General features: G+C 48.9%; 1 protein-coding gene across 1 annotated transcript; it reads right to left on the minus strand.

Moving 5' to 3' along the window:
• Positions 1-1,484: 1,484 nt before the first annotated feature.
• Positions 1,485-15,235, minus strand: LOC102046593 (aquaporin-7). The gene is made up of 7 exons (XM_005436891.2): positions 15,129-15,235; positions 11,169-11,295; positions 7,346-7,472; positions 4,944-5,081; positions 4,317-4,435; positions 2,737-2,954; positions 1,485-1,847 (listed from the first exon to the last, which is right to left on the minus strand). Exons 1-7 carry the CDS (start codon positions 15,233-15,235, stop codon positions 1,688-1,690), a joined length of 996 nt encoding a protein of 331 aa, XP_005436948.1. The 3' UTR covers positions 1,485-1,687.
• Positions 15,236-16,574: the final 1,339 nt, after the last annotated feature.

Here is a 16,574-nt window from a genome sequence, read left to right on the forward strand (position 1 = left end):
GGTATTTGAAAATGCTTTTGGGGAGCAAATGCACAAGGAAGTATGGTAAGAGCAGGGTGCAGGCTGGATTGTTTGGATGGGGTTTTTTTTGACACAGTGAAGAATCTCTGAGAAGGGGTGGGTTACGGTGTCTTAGCTAATTCCATCTTGAACTACTTTGAAATTCCCAGTTTAGTTCACATAGACCAGAAGACTCAGTTGTGTGACATTTGTTCCACTTCTGTCCTGTGCTCACTGTTCAAAATCCCTGCAGCCATCAGGGTCCACCCTCAAATGCAGTTGCTGTATTGCCTGGCAGCTGCCCTCTGCCACCCGCAAATGAGAGAAAATCCTCCAATGCTTTCCAGCCCTCTTAAACCAATGTGTGTTGTGTGTGGGGCAACGATCTGCTGTAGCTGCTCTACTAATGTAAGGTCAACTCTAATGAGGAAACAGAGATGTCAGTACCTACCACCCCGCCTGATAGTACAGTAGTACATCAGTAATCCTTTTAATAGTGACATGTGAATGATCATTACAGCCAGTAAATGCCATTTTCTGGGATTTTGCGCAGTAGTGATGTTCTGCCACTTCCTACTCTGGGAGATCCCTGTGTTGTATATTCATGGTATCCAGCCCTGGGACCGCAGTCACATAATTGACATGTGCCATGCTTGCTTAAGCACTTTCTAGAAAGTTAAGACTGTTGTTACCCCCCTGGGAACAGGCACCTTCTGATACTGTTCTACTTTTAATCTGATGATACCTTAAAACTTCTCAGGCTGTTGCAGGCCCACTTCCTCATTCAGATGGAGGTGGCGGAATTGCTGCAGGAGCAAGGCAGCATCTTCCCCCATTTCTTATGCATTGAGTGGTAAAAAGGATTGGGTTCTTTTTGTTTGAGCATTTGGGGATACTGCCACAGAAGCTGTCTGAATCTTTCATATGGTGGTAGTCAGTAACATACATGGTTCCATGAAAGCAGCATGTTCCAACAGAGCTGTGTCAGGATTCAGGAGACCCTGTAGTTTACTAATTTTTTGGTGCTTCCTGAATGTTCAGAACAAAAAGCAAAAAACAAAACCAAGCATGGGGAAAAAAATAACAATCAGGTTCTGGTTTCTATTTCAGACTGTGCTTGCTCTTTTCTTGTCTCTACTCTGCCAAACTAGGTGTTTGTTAGAGTGGCAGATTAGCAAGTGGAAGCAAGCCTAGGCCCCTGATCCATCAGTGTAGCATCTACCTCTTACCAAAGAATATTACAAATCAAAATTTCATTAATTCAATTAATTAAGTGGTTTCTGCCACTGTTGGATCCTGTATTTTGATTTCTGTGAACGTACAGGTATCTGGAGTCTTGCAGCTCTGCTTTGCTTTTTTCCAGAATGTAGTGATTATTATTTTTTTTCAGTAGATTTTTACACAGGGAGATTCAGTAATTTATTCAGGTCACAGACAGGTCTAGCCCTACACAGGTCTGCCCAGTATCTCAGAGACCCAGTTCGTCTGGTTAAGCAGGACAGGTTTATTGAAGACTAGTCCCTCATTTCTCCACCTGCAGGGTGGAGAAACGGTGTGCTCCAGCAGCACCATTGCACATGCCTTTATCCGCTTGGTTACCCTTTATCCCCGTAGTTATACTTTGGCTGTCAGTTCGTATGTCCACATAGGCTTTGCTGTCAGGCCCTTTCTTCGGAGCATGTGGCCATCACAGCGTAGAGGTCTCCACCACTGGCTGTCCTTTCTCATTTCCGCTGTTTGGGACAGGTTGGTTGTGCAAATCAATGAAGAGTTTATGGATTAAAACACCAGCAAGACTTCCCAGAACTGGCGCTGTGAGTGGGACCCACCACCAGTGATGCCCAGCCCTAGGACACAGAAGAGGCAACCGGTGAGCCAGAAAAAACACTGCCCTACCACCGCATGGTGCAGGGTGAGGTGAGCTGAGTCTGGTGGGGCAGGAGTGAGTTGTGTGAGCAGAGGTTCCTAGTCCCACCTTCACTCACTGGGCCCTACAGCTGGGTTAGACAAATTCTCTATCCACCAGCATAATTGCTGGAGGGAGGGTCATTTCCCCCATCAGTCTGGGAAAGTGGCTCTGTCTGCAGGTTTCTTGTTTTCCTACAGAAATGGTCTGTGTGATCCTGATGAGTGTGACTGTCAGGCAGACAGACAGACAGACACAGCCTCGTTTTCCCTCCCCATTTCCAATAAATTCTGCACCTCCTCTACCAAGCTGTCCAAGTTATTTTCTGGAAATGTAATGAAAATGGGGGGCCAGACCAGGAGACTCTGTAATGCCCTTACCATGGGAAAAGCCATAGTATCGCTCGCACCATCTTACTAGATAGGGGAAGGCAGGTTTTCATCTCCAGATTCAGACATCTAAATTCAGGAAAGCTATTCAGCAATCCGTCTGTAAGTACCTGCTTTCAGGTGAGCTGAATCACTCTATGGATCTCCAGTCACTGCAATAACCAGGTAGATTTCCAATTAACAGGTAGCCAATTGGTACCCAAATTGAGGTATCTGAATGTCAAGATGAATCCCATGCTGGAAAATTAGTGTACCCCAAATTTTGTGTACATAACGCATGGGGCTTCTCTGTGGGCAACCCTTTCTGTCTGAGAATGAGGAACATGTTCTGCATCAATACCATCACTTGGTCCAAAGAAAAAGGCCTCATGACCATTTTGTCTTGGGCTTATCTCCTCTCCTTGCAAGCTGAGCGGTGTAAAAGCAAAATGGGTCACTCACGTGAAGACGTCCATTCCCCAGCCAGCAATTGCTGTGAAGACCCTGGGGGGCAGGTCCCGGGAGGGGTTTATGGCGTAGCCTGTGTTCATCCCCATCCCCAGTCCAATGCCCAGGACAAGGATTCCCGTGAGCAGAGCCTGCGTGCCTTTCAGGGCTCCGTTGTTTTTCTCATCATGGATGACCAGAATGCCCAGGAGCAGCATCAGCGTCGCAATAAACTGCAGGAGCACGAAAAGTGGAACGGGTTAGGAGAAAGAATAGCAAAGGCAGAAGGATCCCGCTCAGCAGAGATGAAGGGACTCCCAGAATGGAATGTTGGGATTCATGGTCTGTTCAAGGCAGGGAGGGCCCCAATGTTATTCCCTTCTCACAGGTGGACCAAATAAAATTCTTGACTCATTTCGCAACAAAAACATCTCCATCTCATCACCAAAAATGCTCTAGGACTGATGTGAACTTCTCAACAGTGACCTCTCCCTTCACCTTTCAAGTTAGGGACCTGGGTTTTGTTAAGTACATTTCATCTAAGAGGCAGGGCCATAACAAACTGCTAACAAGACAAATCTGGTCTCCCTAGAGGGAGCTATGTTTTATATAGTGGATATGAGATTCCTATCTGGGAAACTGAATTGCCTGTCTGTGACAGTGTGTGGATGGCATTTGTAGATCGGCCATGCCCAAGACATCAGGAGCTGTGGTTTGAATAGAGGTGACAACTGCTGTCTCTTTCTGCTTCAGAAAAAGCAGCTGGAGAGCCTTCGACTGCTTGCAGAGATGCCAGCAAAAGCAAAAATTCCAGCTCTTGGCAACACACTGTCACTGTCATTTGCTTTCTTGTGTATGTATCTTCTTGTGTATGTTATCTTGTATCTTCACCATGTACTTCACAGGAGGCTGAGTGATCAGGTCCCCACCTGTAGGCTCTCCAGCTCTCACTGTTATCTTCTTCATGCCTGGGAAGAGTTTTGTCAGCTCAGAGACAAACACACAGGTTTCCTCAGATTTTATTTGTACATAAATCTTCCTTCTCCAGTGTCCCAGTGCTCTACGTCCCCTGAAGCATCCACTTCCTATTTCTGGGCATTGAGACCTGCATGCTGGGAACCAACTGTACGCAGTCTAAACTGGGTCTGTTCAGACCCTAGAGATTCAGTTGAGACAGGCTGTGTTCATGTGAAGATAGTCCAGGGCCCTCTGTGACAGCCAGCAGAGCTGCCTGGGAGCATGGAATGAGTGTAGGATCCAAAAAGGGAAGAACAGTTCAGGGAACTTCCCAGAGCCCAGAGGAGAAGGTTCCTGATATAGCTCAGCTTCTCACTTCCCATTGCTTGGGCTGTGTGCAGGGAAGGTGCCTGGAGGGCATCAGACCAAGCTGCAGAGCAGCCTGCAGGTGTTACTCTTTAGGCTTGCTCAGCCACCGAGGTGCCTTGGCTCCTACCTGTCAGGCACATGCCTGGATGATGGGTTCCTTGGAGCAGAGGTTGTGAGCATGTGTAGGGCTGTGAGTCCCCTGTAGCAGACCTGCACTAGCCCCTGTTATCACCCACCGTCTCCTAGCACACCGCAGCAGAGCCACTGACCTCCGTGAAGAAGCCCCCCAGCAAGGATACATAGGGTGCAGGGTAAGTGCAGAAGATCGACGCCGTGGCAGTTGGTCCCATCACTGTAAAGTTCCCCTTGGTGTAGTCATGCAGAGCATCTAGGAGAAACGGGAGTTGAAGGAGTTAGCACAGAGTTCATCCCACATGGCACGTACACAAGTCTATCCATTGCAGCCAGAACAGGCACCAGGGGGAAGAGAGGCAATGGGAGATACGTTGGAGGTGACACACCCCTCACAGGTCACGACATCATCACCAATATCAGTTACCGCCAGACTGGCCTGCAGTTGCTTCCTTATGCCTACCAGTTCCCTGTCCCTGCTCCAGGAGCCTGGGGCAGGCTGGGTGCTCTGGCTGCACTGGTGGCCTCCATCTCTCTGCCTGTTTTCCAAAGACCAGCAGAGTCTTTGGAAAGACTCCAGAGTCTTTCCAGAGCTCCAGCTGTACCTAACACATGGTAGTCCGTCTAACTCAAGCCCTTTGCAGACCCTGGAAACAAAACGCTGACAAAATGCAGCTACTGGCGTTGAGTTGAGGATAGGTTTTGGCAGTGGCGTTGCCCTGAGCAAAAGGAGCTGTGAGGTAAGCTGTGAGACACAACCATACCGTAGTAGAGGCCAAAGACAGTGGCTGCCGCTGTAAAGGAGCCCAGGAACTGACCCATCAGATAAGCTGGGAGCTTTCTCCAGGGGAGGTTTCCTAGAAGGCAGTGTGTGAGGGTGATGGCAGCATTCAGATGAGCTCCTGCAAAATCGCAGCAAAAGAGAGTGGGCTCAGCCCTGATGCAGCTGGTTTGGATCATGCCCCATGCCCCGCAGTAACCACCCAGACCTTGCTCCAGAACACCTAGACTCTCTCAGGGCAGGGTCTCCCTCCTGCACAGACTCAAAACTGACCCATTTTCCCTGGGTAGCTGAATAATGCAGGGCAGAATGCGCCTAGCTCCAGTCTGGTAGAAGCTGTCTGCAGAGGGTGGGTCGTCTCGTCTCTGACAGAGATACCTTTCTTGGCATGACATGAGTTTCCCTCCGTATGGGCTTCTCTCTGTTCAGCTTAAAGGGAGTCCAAAACTTAAGACTTGTCACCCACCTTTTACATGGCTATGGGTACATGAGGCAAATCTTATCCCAAACAATTTACAAGGCCTTCTGAAAACATCTGATAGACAGGGAGGGCTTCATCCTGGCAGAGCTGAGCACCCCAGCTGATGGGAGCTGCAGGCCTTTAGCACATCTGACAGGCAAGGCATGAGATGCTGGGGAAACAAACTGCAAAATCAACGGCTGATGCCCTGTATCTTCATGTCAGCAAAGCAAATCCCACACAGGGCTCTCAGCAAGGACTCAGGTTAGCTTTTAGATACCACTGCATTGGAAAGAGCTACCAAGATGATCAATCCTGCCCAGACCATGGTTGCTCCCACTAGTGTGGAGCAGAACCTGTCTTCCATTGCAGAATTTGTAATCTTGGATTGCATTTCCTTACGTCTTTTAGTACATGGCTTTCATACAGTGCAAGACCAGTTTTGCCTGTTTTGAGGGGACACTTTCTATGGAGGAGATTGTTATCACAATGATGCTTTTGGAGAATGACTAAGTGGATCCAGTTTTGGTGCCCTCAGTGCAAACCACATTTGCTCTCCAGACCTCATCTCCCCATGAGTCCAAAGGAAATATTTGCTTTTCCTGCCTAGTAGGTGTAAACTTTGGGGGTCAATAAATGTTCCAACCTTAGTCACCATCTCCTACTTGGGACTCAGAAAGGGGTAAGATGCAGACACACATCATCTCATCAAAGCGCAGAACAAAGTGAAGCGGCATGAACTGCCTGCTACAGTTCACAACCATAACTGAAAAGGAGGGAGATCCCTTTGTTGTTTGATCCTCTGATCCTTTGTGGGTATAACCAGATATTTCAGAGATCAGAAGCAGCATCTTGTGATACAAATGATGCCAAATTACAATGCCAGGAAGCCCTGAAGCTGGCTCCAGAACCAGACTGTTGCTGGCTAAGCTAAGACCCCTTCTCCCACCTCTCAGCCCTCAGCAGATCAGCTTCATCCCAAACGTCACCTGTGACTGCAGGGACCTACTTTTTTCAGCCCACTTTCTCTAGTATGTCTCCACCAGCTCCAAAAGGACAGAGAGACCAAGAGCTGACTGCTTGTGTGGAAAAGTTGTCCTTTCCAAGCAAGCCCCACCCTTGGACATCTCTCTGCTCCAACAGGTCAAGAGCAAGGACCTGCTTTAATTTTCTGCCCACTAGAGCCCTTAATCTCTTTTCTTGGTGTAAATGAATGCAGAAATTGCACAAGGCAAAGGTGGTGCTCTGTCATGTGAGAGATACCACCGTGTGGCCTTGAAACAGCACCTCCCGAGTTTGCGTGGGGCATAGGCACATGGGTGTGGATGATAAGGAGAAAATTTTGCATACCATTCTTTGTTGCAACATCAGCAGTAAGCTCTCCTTTGCAATAAATGATTTACTTCCCCACGGGTTATACCAGCAGCATGTTTTTGGAGCTCCTTGTCTCCTTGGGCCATGATGGCATATCCCAAGTGCCTAATGCAGGCACTGCTGAAACCTGGCTCTGCTGAACGCACCAGAAGGGAACGGTCGAACCTCCGCCAATCTCCCTGTCTCGCTTGCCCCTGTTTCAGCTCAGAACATGTTTGGGGTCAGCATACAGTAGGTATGCTGGGCGGGCCTTGTACCCTGCTTCTCATGACCTTGCCATACCATCATGACTCCTTACCTTGACCCCAGACCTGCCTCCCCCTGCAGATTTGGCTGTCATCACTGGCTGACAACACTGACCCTGGTTATGTTCATCAGACCTACTCTGCTATTCTTGCTGGGGGACCCTATGACTGCCGTTTTTTTCTGGTGAGGGCATTGCTCCACCTTGCCATGCCATCATCTGCCCCTCCGCAGCCCACTCCCACTGCCCCGATGCATGTGGCCTTTATGGGACATAGAGATGTCCCATGTTCAAGTGTCCTGCTCACCAGAGATCCCTCCTGCCGCGTGGACGCCCAGTGTAACACCAATGCCGAATCCCAAATTGATGCTTAGGTGTTGCCCAAAGTCTCCTCTTCCTAATACCACTTGTGCCACAGAAGACAAGCCAAAGACCTAGTGCGTGGAAAGACAGGAAAGGAGTGTTAAAAGTAGTTTTATTATGGCAGTGGACAGCTTCTGTGCTACCTTTTCAGCAGTATTAACAAACTCCCAAAGACAGGGAGACTGTGAGATGCCCATGATCAGGAGATGAAGAAAGAAAAGCCTTTTCCTGCAAAATTTGAAGCGGTACCTAACTTATTCCTCATTGGTGCCCATCACACCAAACAGGGCACCCTAGTTATGGCGGGGTATGGGGAGACAACACCGAACATCCACACTGAGATCCAGGGCTCAAGAGGGATCACTCACAGAGCCACGGTAAGGGCATCTGTGCCTGAAACCAGGGACATGAGCCAGGGGAGCATCACCACAGACTGCCTGGAGACAGTACCCAAGACAGAAGAAAGGAGGGTTGGCAAATTCTTGTTCTTTTCCTGGTGTGCAATTTATTGACTAAAAATGTAGTTTGGGCAGCACACAGCTATTTGCCAAACTCTACAATTTTGGTAACTTATTCCAGCAAAACACAAGGAAGGAAATTCTGGCTTGACTTTTCCTTTCAACACACATACTTTCAGTTTGAAAACAGACAAAGTTTCAGTATTTTTTTAATGATTAAAGGGGAACCAAGAAAACAAATAAAAAGAAAAGTAAACACTCTCCAGCAGGAAAAGACATATTCAAGAAATTGCTCTGGCTCAAAAGTAAATCCTATTTCGCTTTTTTAATGTGGTCAGAGGGTGGAAAAATCAGTTATTTGCACAGCTCTTACAGTGACATCTGGAGAAGACAAAGCTTCTGTTGAGGTCTCTGCCTTGCAAACCACTTAGGGTTTGGAGAGTGTATCCTGTTCCTTGGACTGCACTCATGTTTATCCATAGTGATATGTCCCTCTCAAAGACAGAAAACTCAGTATGTTTTCCAGTATATAAACTTATGCTCTGACCTGTTCTGTTTTCATTGTGATCTTTTCTGGCTATTCTGCCTGGATCCAGATTTTATCCCATGCATCTGCATCCCTCTTCCCTTTCAGACATCCCCAAAATCCCCTGTTCCCCAGAGACACTCTTCTTATCTCTCTGATATACACAGACCACACTCTGTGCTCTGCATGGAGCTACAGCCTGCATAGTGTGAGCCCTTCTCAGTTTGCCTCAGCAGAAGCCCCAAAATGTAGTGTTTGGGATGTCCCAAACACCGAACCTGCTTGAGCAGGGAGGTTGGACAAGATGATCTCCAGATGATCTTGCTTCCAACCCAAATCATTCTGTGATCTGCAAAGCCCTTACAAAAACTCTTCCTACTCATCTCTGACTTTTCCAAAGCCACATCCAAAAGAAGCCAAATTCATAAGGCACAGGTTTTGCAGGACTGCATACAGGTGCAGAGAGAGGGGTGCAGGGCAGGAGACATAGCTGCTGCAGCTGAACACCAGTATCCTGAAAATAAACACAGGACAGGCCACAAAATCTACTTTTCAGCACAGATCCAAACCTGTGCTCTTTTACTCTATTCTCACAGTCCCAAAATACCCTTTTTTTTTCCCCCCCATCTCCCTATCCCTCATGCTGTTTACCCCTGCTGCCTGGTTCCCTCCTTTATGAACACTGTCCATCAAAGTGAGAGACCCTGGGCTGAGCACTATCATCCAAATAACAGCCACCCAGGCACCCTTCAGATGCATCCAGCACATTCCTATTTGCACCGAGGGCCAGGGGGCTGCTGAAGAGTTGGATGCTGGATGCTACATTCGGATGCTGAATACTGTTTGCTGCCAAGCCCTTGATGGAGGTCCATGTGCAGTGCCCCTCCTCCTACTGTGTTCCCTTGCGGGGATCAGTGAGGGAAGAGCCAACAGAAGCTGCAGGCTACAAAATCTTCCTTGGACTGCCCGAGTGCAGGGAAAAGTCTCCTTTTCATGCTGCTTCCCAGAGGCAGCCCTGGCAGGGCACCCTTGAACTTGTTCTTTACCACCTGGGAACTTCCACTACCAAAAAACAAAGGGGGTGGAAAAGAAAAATGGCTTGTTCAGCTCCTGCTGAGGAATCACAGATGTCTGTACTCTGACTTCCAATGCATGCAAAACTACCTGCGTAGTAGAAGTGAACTACAAGGAGTTGGATGTGCAATAAGATGTCATAAAAAGAAAGCATCCTTTGCACATGCAGTTGTTGCCCTTGAAAATAAGCACCTTCATCTGTACAGACAGCTGTGTCAGAAGGTTCCCATGCTTAAACAAATCTTATGTTCCTCCTGTGCAGATCTCCAAATACAAGTTATTTAAACTACCCCCTGCTTGTCCATGCCAGTCTCTGTCCCGTCCAAAGTGTCTCAGCCCAGGCTAAGCCCAAGCTGGCAAAGCCAACTACTGGACCATTTCAGAGGAAGGATCTTATTTTGCTGTGTTGGCCCAACACACAGAGGCTCTGGTTCTTGTGGGCACCTCGCCTGCACCAGGGATCAATTCTGACTGCAAAGCCTTCCTTGCCCTGTCCCCAAACAACTCCAAGGCAGTCTGAGATCTCAAAATCACTTTTCCTGTGTAAAACAGATCCTTCAGGCAAGGTGGGAGTTCCTGTAAGATTTGGATAAGCATGATTCATTTCATTTGCCAGCATAAGAAAACCAAACGTGAAATCCTGGAGTACTTTACACCTGGCAGTTAGGTTACCTAAATTGTGTGTCGTGGCCTTCATTACCCTGGCAACCCCTAGGGAAAGATAGATGAATGCTGTTCTCATTTCAGAGAGGCTGTTAATGGTAGAGAAGTCAGAGTCTGCTCCCCAAACCTGTGAAGGACCCCTCCAGACACATCAACCCCTCTAGCACAGCAAGAAGAAGAGCCTCAATTCACTGTATGGGATACTTGAGGAGGTTTGGCACAAGTGTTGCACTGCCCCACCTGACCAGACACTGCTCCTTGGTTTCATTCCCAGACTCTCCCTTGTGTTTCCCTTAGAAGAGAACTGAAACAGCGGTGTTTCCAGAGAAGGGCAATGAAGCTGGTGAAAGGTCTGGAGAACAAGTCTTACAAGGAGCAGCTGAGGGAACTGGGGTGGTTTACCCTGTAGAAAAGGACGCTGAGAGGAGACCTTATTGCTTCCTACAACTGCCTGTAAGTAGGTTGGGGCGAGGTGTTCTCCCTCTTCTCCCAAGTAACAACCTATAGGACAAGATGAAATGGTCGCAAGTTGCACCAGGGAAGGTTTAGATTAGATATTAGGAAAAATTCCTCCACTGAAGGAGTTATCAAGCCTTGGAACAGGCTGCCCAGGGATGTGGCCGAGTCACCAACCCTGGAGATGTTTAAAAGACATGTGGATGTGGTGCTTAGGGGCATGGTTTAGTGATGGACTTGGCAGTGCATGGTTAGGTTAATGGTTGGACTCAACGATCTTAACCCAAATGATTCTGTGATTCTATCCCCACCTGCTTTACTCTCTGCCCACACCCACCTCCCACCTTCCACATTGCTTTTTTCCTCCAGAAGGCTTTTTGACAGATGGTCTACCCGATGGAAAACTGCCACCCCACCAGAGCGGAGGGGTGAGCAGTAGCAACCAGCTGCTGAGCAGCCCTGCGGATGTAGTAGGAAACCACTGACCTTTAAAAATTGCTGCTGCAAACGATTACCCTCTTACCTGCCCTGAACACACACATACACACACATGCACAGACACACATGTCTGGGCCCAGTCTCCTACTTACCATGAGGATGAACATCCCCAGTGCTTCTGCCAGCAGCTCCCTGATGGTACTGCTACGAATCGTGAGTGCCTTCTGAATCTTCTCCAGCATTTTGCTCTCCGACTTCAGCGTGCGGCTGCAGGACCTCCTGTTATGACAGCACTCCTCACTGCTCTGAGCTAAGTTACCCTTTGAAACTTGGCACCCTCCCTTCAGTCCCAGACACCTTCATTCATTTGGTTAACGATGAACAAGCGAATGAAGTAGCAGTTAGCTTCCAAGTCTTCCCACACACACATGCCATCCTTTTAAAACTATAGGGTAAGGACACAGTATTTCTGCTACTGGCATTGCAAATACTGTGCCTCTGCCCAGTAGCCACCTATCTCCAGAGCTGTAAATAGCCTTGGTATGCTCCTAAAGCCTCTGTCTCTCTCCATAATCTTTTCCACAGGAACTGAGCAGGAATTTTGGCTCTGTGCTGCATTGTAACCCACTGGGTGGTGGTTTGGTACCTTTTTTTTACAGGTGGGATTAGGACCATTTGCCTGTGCTTTGCAGGAATATTTGGGTGCCCAGCCTGTGATGATGATGCTCTTGCCTGGAGCTGGTAGGCACCACTGTTGGCGGCTGGGAAGAGCACAGGAATTTCAGCATTGCTTCAGGTTGATTATTTGCTCTTGCTGAGTGCACCCACGCCCACAACTCCTATCACACTAGTGGAGGGCCTCCCTGCCACCCCACAGTCTTTCCCCTTGTGTGGGATGAGGACAAACCAGTCTCAGCAATGGTCCCCAGAGACCTTCAGATTCATCTGGCTGCCAGAGCAGAGCCCTCACTGTCCTGATTCCTCCTCCATCTCCTGATTCCCACCAATCTCCCTTCTCACCAGGTGCTCTTACCCCTCCATTGCAAAAAGGTTTTAATACCTTGGCTTAGTCACTGATAAACTCACTGACACAAGAGACCTTTTTCTGTGAGTCTTGTCTGGTTCTTAGATGGTTTTCTTTGCCTGCCTCTCAACCTGCCGCAGCTTCTCAGTGTGGTTCTGGAGGGTACACGGTGCACATCTCTGGAGAGGTTGCCATCAGCTGCCCCACGGGCAGTTCTCTGCTCATGCTGCCCTTGGTGCTGGCCTCTCTCAGCACTACTCCATTGCAAAAGTTGATGAGCTTTTCTCTCATCCACAGGACACGGAGCAGCTGTGTGGAGGAACCTGGGAAGCTGGTTCTCCTCTCTGCTCCATAGACCATTACCTGTCTTGTGGCTGGGAGAGTTTTTATGGGCTGGGATAAGCCCTCCTCCAGCAACAGATTAGCTGTTGACCTCAGTGAACGCCTGGCTAAACATGCAGTAAATTACTAGTCTGTGTCTGATACTAAGGACCAATCTAATCATGACAGATGATAATCACACTGTTGGCAAGGGTGTTCCTACAGCATATTTCTAGGTGGGAAGGTTTTTTTGTCCCATGAGTCTGTGAGTCATGCTGTGGCACAGGAAAAGTGCCGATAAATCTTTCCAGGTCACTTCATTCTCTGCCATGCGAATGTTTATTGGTGGAGCACACAAACACGGGCCCTGGAGCATCAGCTCAGGGTGGTGACAAAAGCCTCATGTTTCCTCTGCAGTGGTGATTTACAGCTGATGTGTAAAAGTCTGAGCATCAGTGTATATTGGAGGTCTCATAACCTTTCCCAGATGGACGAGGTGTAAATAGGTCAGTATCCCCCACAACCGGACCTACCGCTTTGTCACTCCTAGATCTCAGGGAGCCTTCCAGGTAAATTGGTCCCCTGTGGGACAAGAAAGCTGCTGAGTACCTGAAAGGCTTTGTCTCATGTATTCAGGAGATACCTGAATACTACAGACAACTCCGTATTCTAATTGGGGCTGAAGAATGGACAGGTTCTTTCTGGGAACACTGGGCTGCCATGCGTTTGCAGTCAGGGGAAAAAGGCAATCCCAGTTTGTAATAGGAATCTGTGGTTGGGTGATAATATTTGCACCATATTCCCTGATATTACCACCAAATTCCCTAAAACTCCAGCTTGCTTCTAGGATGGCATCAAGGATCACTGGATGTGTTTCTTGCCACTGCTTGTCCTTTTACACAGGTCATTCCACAAGATGGCACTGAGACATTAATTTCTCCCTTAAAAGTGCTCAGAAGGGTTCCTCTATTGGCTGCTGCAAATGTGACAACCCTTTAGTTTTACTGTTCCTATGGGAATTTTTAGACATTAAAGAAAAGTGATCTGCCAGTGTTCAAGGAATGTAACAACAAAAGCAAACACCTTTCTATAGGTCCTGTAGAGCAGAGCACCTCTGTTCTGACAGTACGCAAAACTGAAGTGTGTAAGCTTGTGCCTGTCACCCTCCAATTTATAATCACCAGAGGAAAACGGGCAGCTCCAAAGGGCAGTTCATCCCCACCTAAAATAAGCATCTGAGGCCAGACCTATGAGTCATGCTGAGCGTTGGCAGTTTCTCTGTGACTGCATAGGGGATGTGGAGTGATCAGCTCCAGCATACACACCCACATGGAGATATCTACCACCAGGTGACCTGGACTGCCCTGCCTCCCTGCATCCAGATGTGGTGGTCTTGAGCAAGCACAAACCGCCATGTGAGTCAGCCAAACAATATGACCTGTTCATACTTACACGGTTTTACTTATCTGCAGGGCCGACAAGGACCTCTGGGGTCACCAGACACAGCCCCCTACTAATATAAGCAGCCACACCACATCTTCACTTTCATGACCTGGCCAGTCTCCATTTTAGGGGTAAGTGGTTTTTGCCCCAACCCCTCCTATTTGAAGCCTGTTACCAGAACTTGCTGCTCTGGAGTTCACAGACTTTCTCCTAATTTTCAGCCACATTCTCAAAGCCATTTGTTCATGTACCAGCATTAGCCCATCACCATCATGTTAACTTATTTCATAAACGTGCTATCCCATAAATTTTTCCTATAAGGTTTGTTAGAAGAGTGTTAGCTGCTCACTCTTAGCTCTGCACCTTCTAATGTTTACCTTGACTTGCTCACAGGTTGCAGTTTCACTCAGCGTTGACCCTACAATGATTTTACCATGTTTTCCAATGCCCATTAAGCAACCACCTGCTAAACCAAACACATTTCCTTCCCGAAGGCAGGTGTGTGCTTTCAGCACTAGTAATAAAGTCCTCCGTTTGGAGCAGAACATTTTGGCACAGTCAAGGCCCACTAACTGTGCTGGTGTTGATACCCATGGTACTGAAGAGCTGAGAGACCAAGCTCCCTGGGTCCTGCTAGGGCAGCCCTGGGAAGGATGAGCACCCAGGGACTCCAGGGCAGTCTTGCTTCTGCAAGGAATAACTTCTCTGACTCAGTTTGACAGTGCACATTTTTCCTTTGCACCCAGGAGCTCATTTATCTCTTAATTGCACTAATCAACAGCTGGAACATTGCCAGTCCAATAGCTTCAGCCCTGCTGGTGGATCATTAACTTCTTCCCAGAAGCTGAGGCAAGCATGAGCAGACAGCACAGCAGAGGAGCTCCTCACCGTGGATGCGGGCAGCTTGCTCCTCCATCAGATCAAATTAACATGGCACCGAGACTATATATCCAGGCCCCTTTAGGAAGCAAGGCCAGGTAACATAGACCAGTACAGCACTGGTACAGCTGTACCTGTCCGAGACAGACCCCACTTGACGTACCCTAGAGTACCTGCACCCCATCGGTCTCATATTTAATGCTCATGGTCTATCTCCTCCTCTCTTTATGGATGGAAGGCACTGAGCAAGCTGCAGACATCCAAGATGTTTGTCTTTCAGCAGATGGCTTTGCTCTCCATACTGTTACCCAACTCCCCACTCACAGGACACCAGCCTCCACAGCCTTTCAGCTCACCCTGCACACCATCACTCCTTGCCCTGAAGCTGGCTGAGGGCACGTCACCTGCACATGCTCCTTTGCAGTGGAATTGGGGTGGCTCTTACCATTCTGAGTCAGAGTGGGAGCTGGAAGAACCAACAGAGGGAAGTGACAGCACAGCGGTGGCTTCCTGCTCCAGGCTGCAGCCCTCTGCTTCACTCCCCTGGGACATAGTGCCTTCCTGCCCCAGACTGCTAAAGCTTTCTCAGAGGGAGGTAACCCAGGAGAAGGTGGTGTCAGCAGGAGCGGAATTATACAGCCTCTGTTGGTCATTAGGTGGAGAGCAGGACTGTCCAGGAAGGGGTTGCCAGGGTGATGCTGGCCCCGTTGTTGGGCAATGGAGTCGGTGGAACCTGGGCTCCCCCAGCCAGGGACCTACCCACCCGAGGCCTGGTGGGGTCTCCCCCATGCACAGTTCTAGAGGATATAACAGAGAGAGGAACAGAGGCACAGGAGTACCTCAGGTCCCACGAGAGACTTGGGGTACCTGTGGGATTTCCACTGAGCTCCTGCCAGCTCTTCATCTGCTGTCATCCCCCACTCCCTGCCCCGTCTCTCCGACTTGTGAGCATCTGGTTTTCCTGCCCTGCTTAGGGCCAGGCTCCCACTGTATCCCTGTGTGTGGGAGCATCCCCCTGCCTGCCCTGGGACCCCACCGCAGGGCTTCCCCAGACCTAGGTGGAGAGCAGCAGGCTCTGTGGGTGAAATTCTACAGCTAAGCTTTGAGCTGCCTGCTCCGGTCTGCTTCCAATCCACAGATAAGGCAAAAGCCGGGGACATCATCGCTCTAGAGATAAGAGTTGCCAGGCTTTCTCCCGGAGTATTGTAAACACCTGCGCTCTGAAAGAGAATAAACGGGAAAAGCTGCAGGCTGGGGGAAAGACACTGGGTGAGCTGGATGAGGCCCTGAAGCTGCAGAGCCTGGTGGAGCCAGCAAGCTGATCAGACAATTTCCCTGCCTCTGGCTGTACTTCAGAGACAGCACAGCATAGCTGCATCCTTCCCTCAAGACATGAGTTTGCTCCTACAAATGGTGCCACTGACAAAACCCCTCATACCTCACCTTGTGCTGTCTCCGCTCTGCCTCATCCCTCCTATAGCTGCTCCAGTCCATGACAGCCTACAGACCCACCAGCCCAGCATCCCCCTAAGGGGTACCCAAAAGGCATGAGCGAGCCTGTGTTAACAGTCCCAAAGAGCAAAACCAGAGCAGGGGTTGATGACAGGAACACAGCCACGTCCGTTCCCTCTGCGCTGCTGGAGAAAGGCTGAGCCAACAGCTAACACAGTCCTCCTTCACAGCCACCAGATGTTTAAGGGTGGGCTGCATCCATACAAGCCGCGCACATGAGGTACACCTATAAACCCTTCAAGAGATGATACTAAACCCATCAGTGGGTCACCTTCACTGCTAGCTCTGATACAGATATTTTGTGGCACGAGGAACCATCTGGTGACATTAATCATTGTTCATATACACAATCAGTGAATTGCCCAAACCTCAGTCACAC

Source organism: Falco cherrug, chromosome Z (genome assembly GCF_023634085.1).
Source record: "Falco cherrug isolate bFalChe1 chromosome Z, bFalChe1.pri, whole genome shotgun sequence".
In the NCBI taxonomy this organism is placed as follows: domain Eukaryota; kingdom Metazoa; phylum Chordata; class Aves; order Falconiformes; family Falconidae; genus Falco; species Falco cherrug.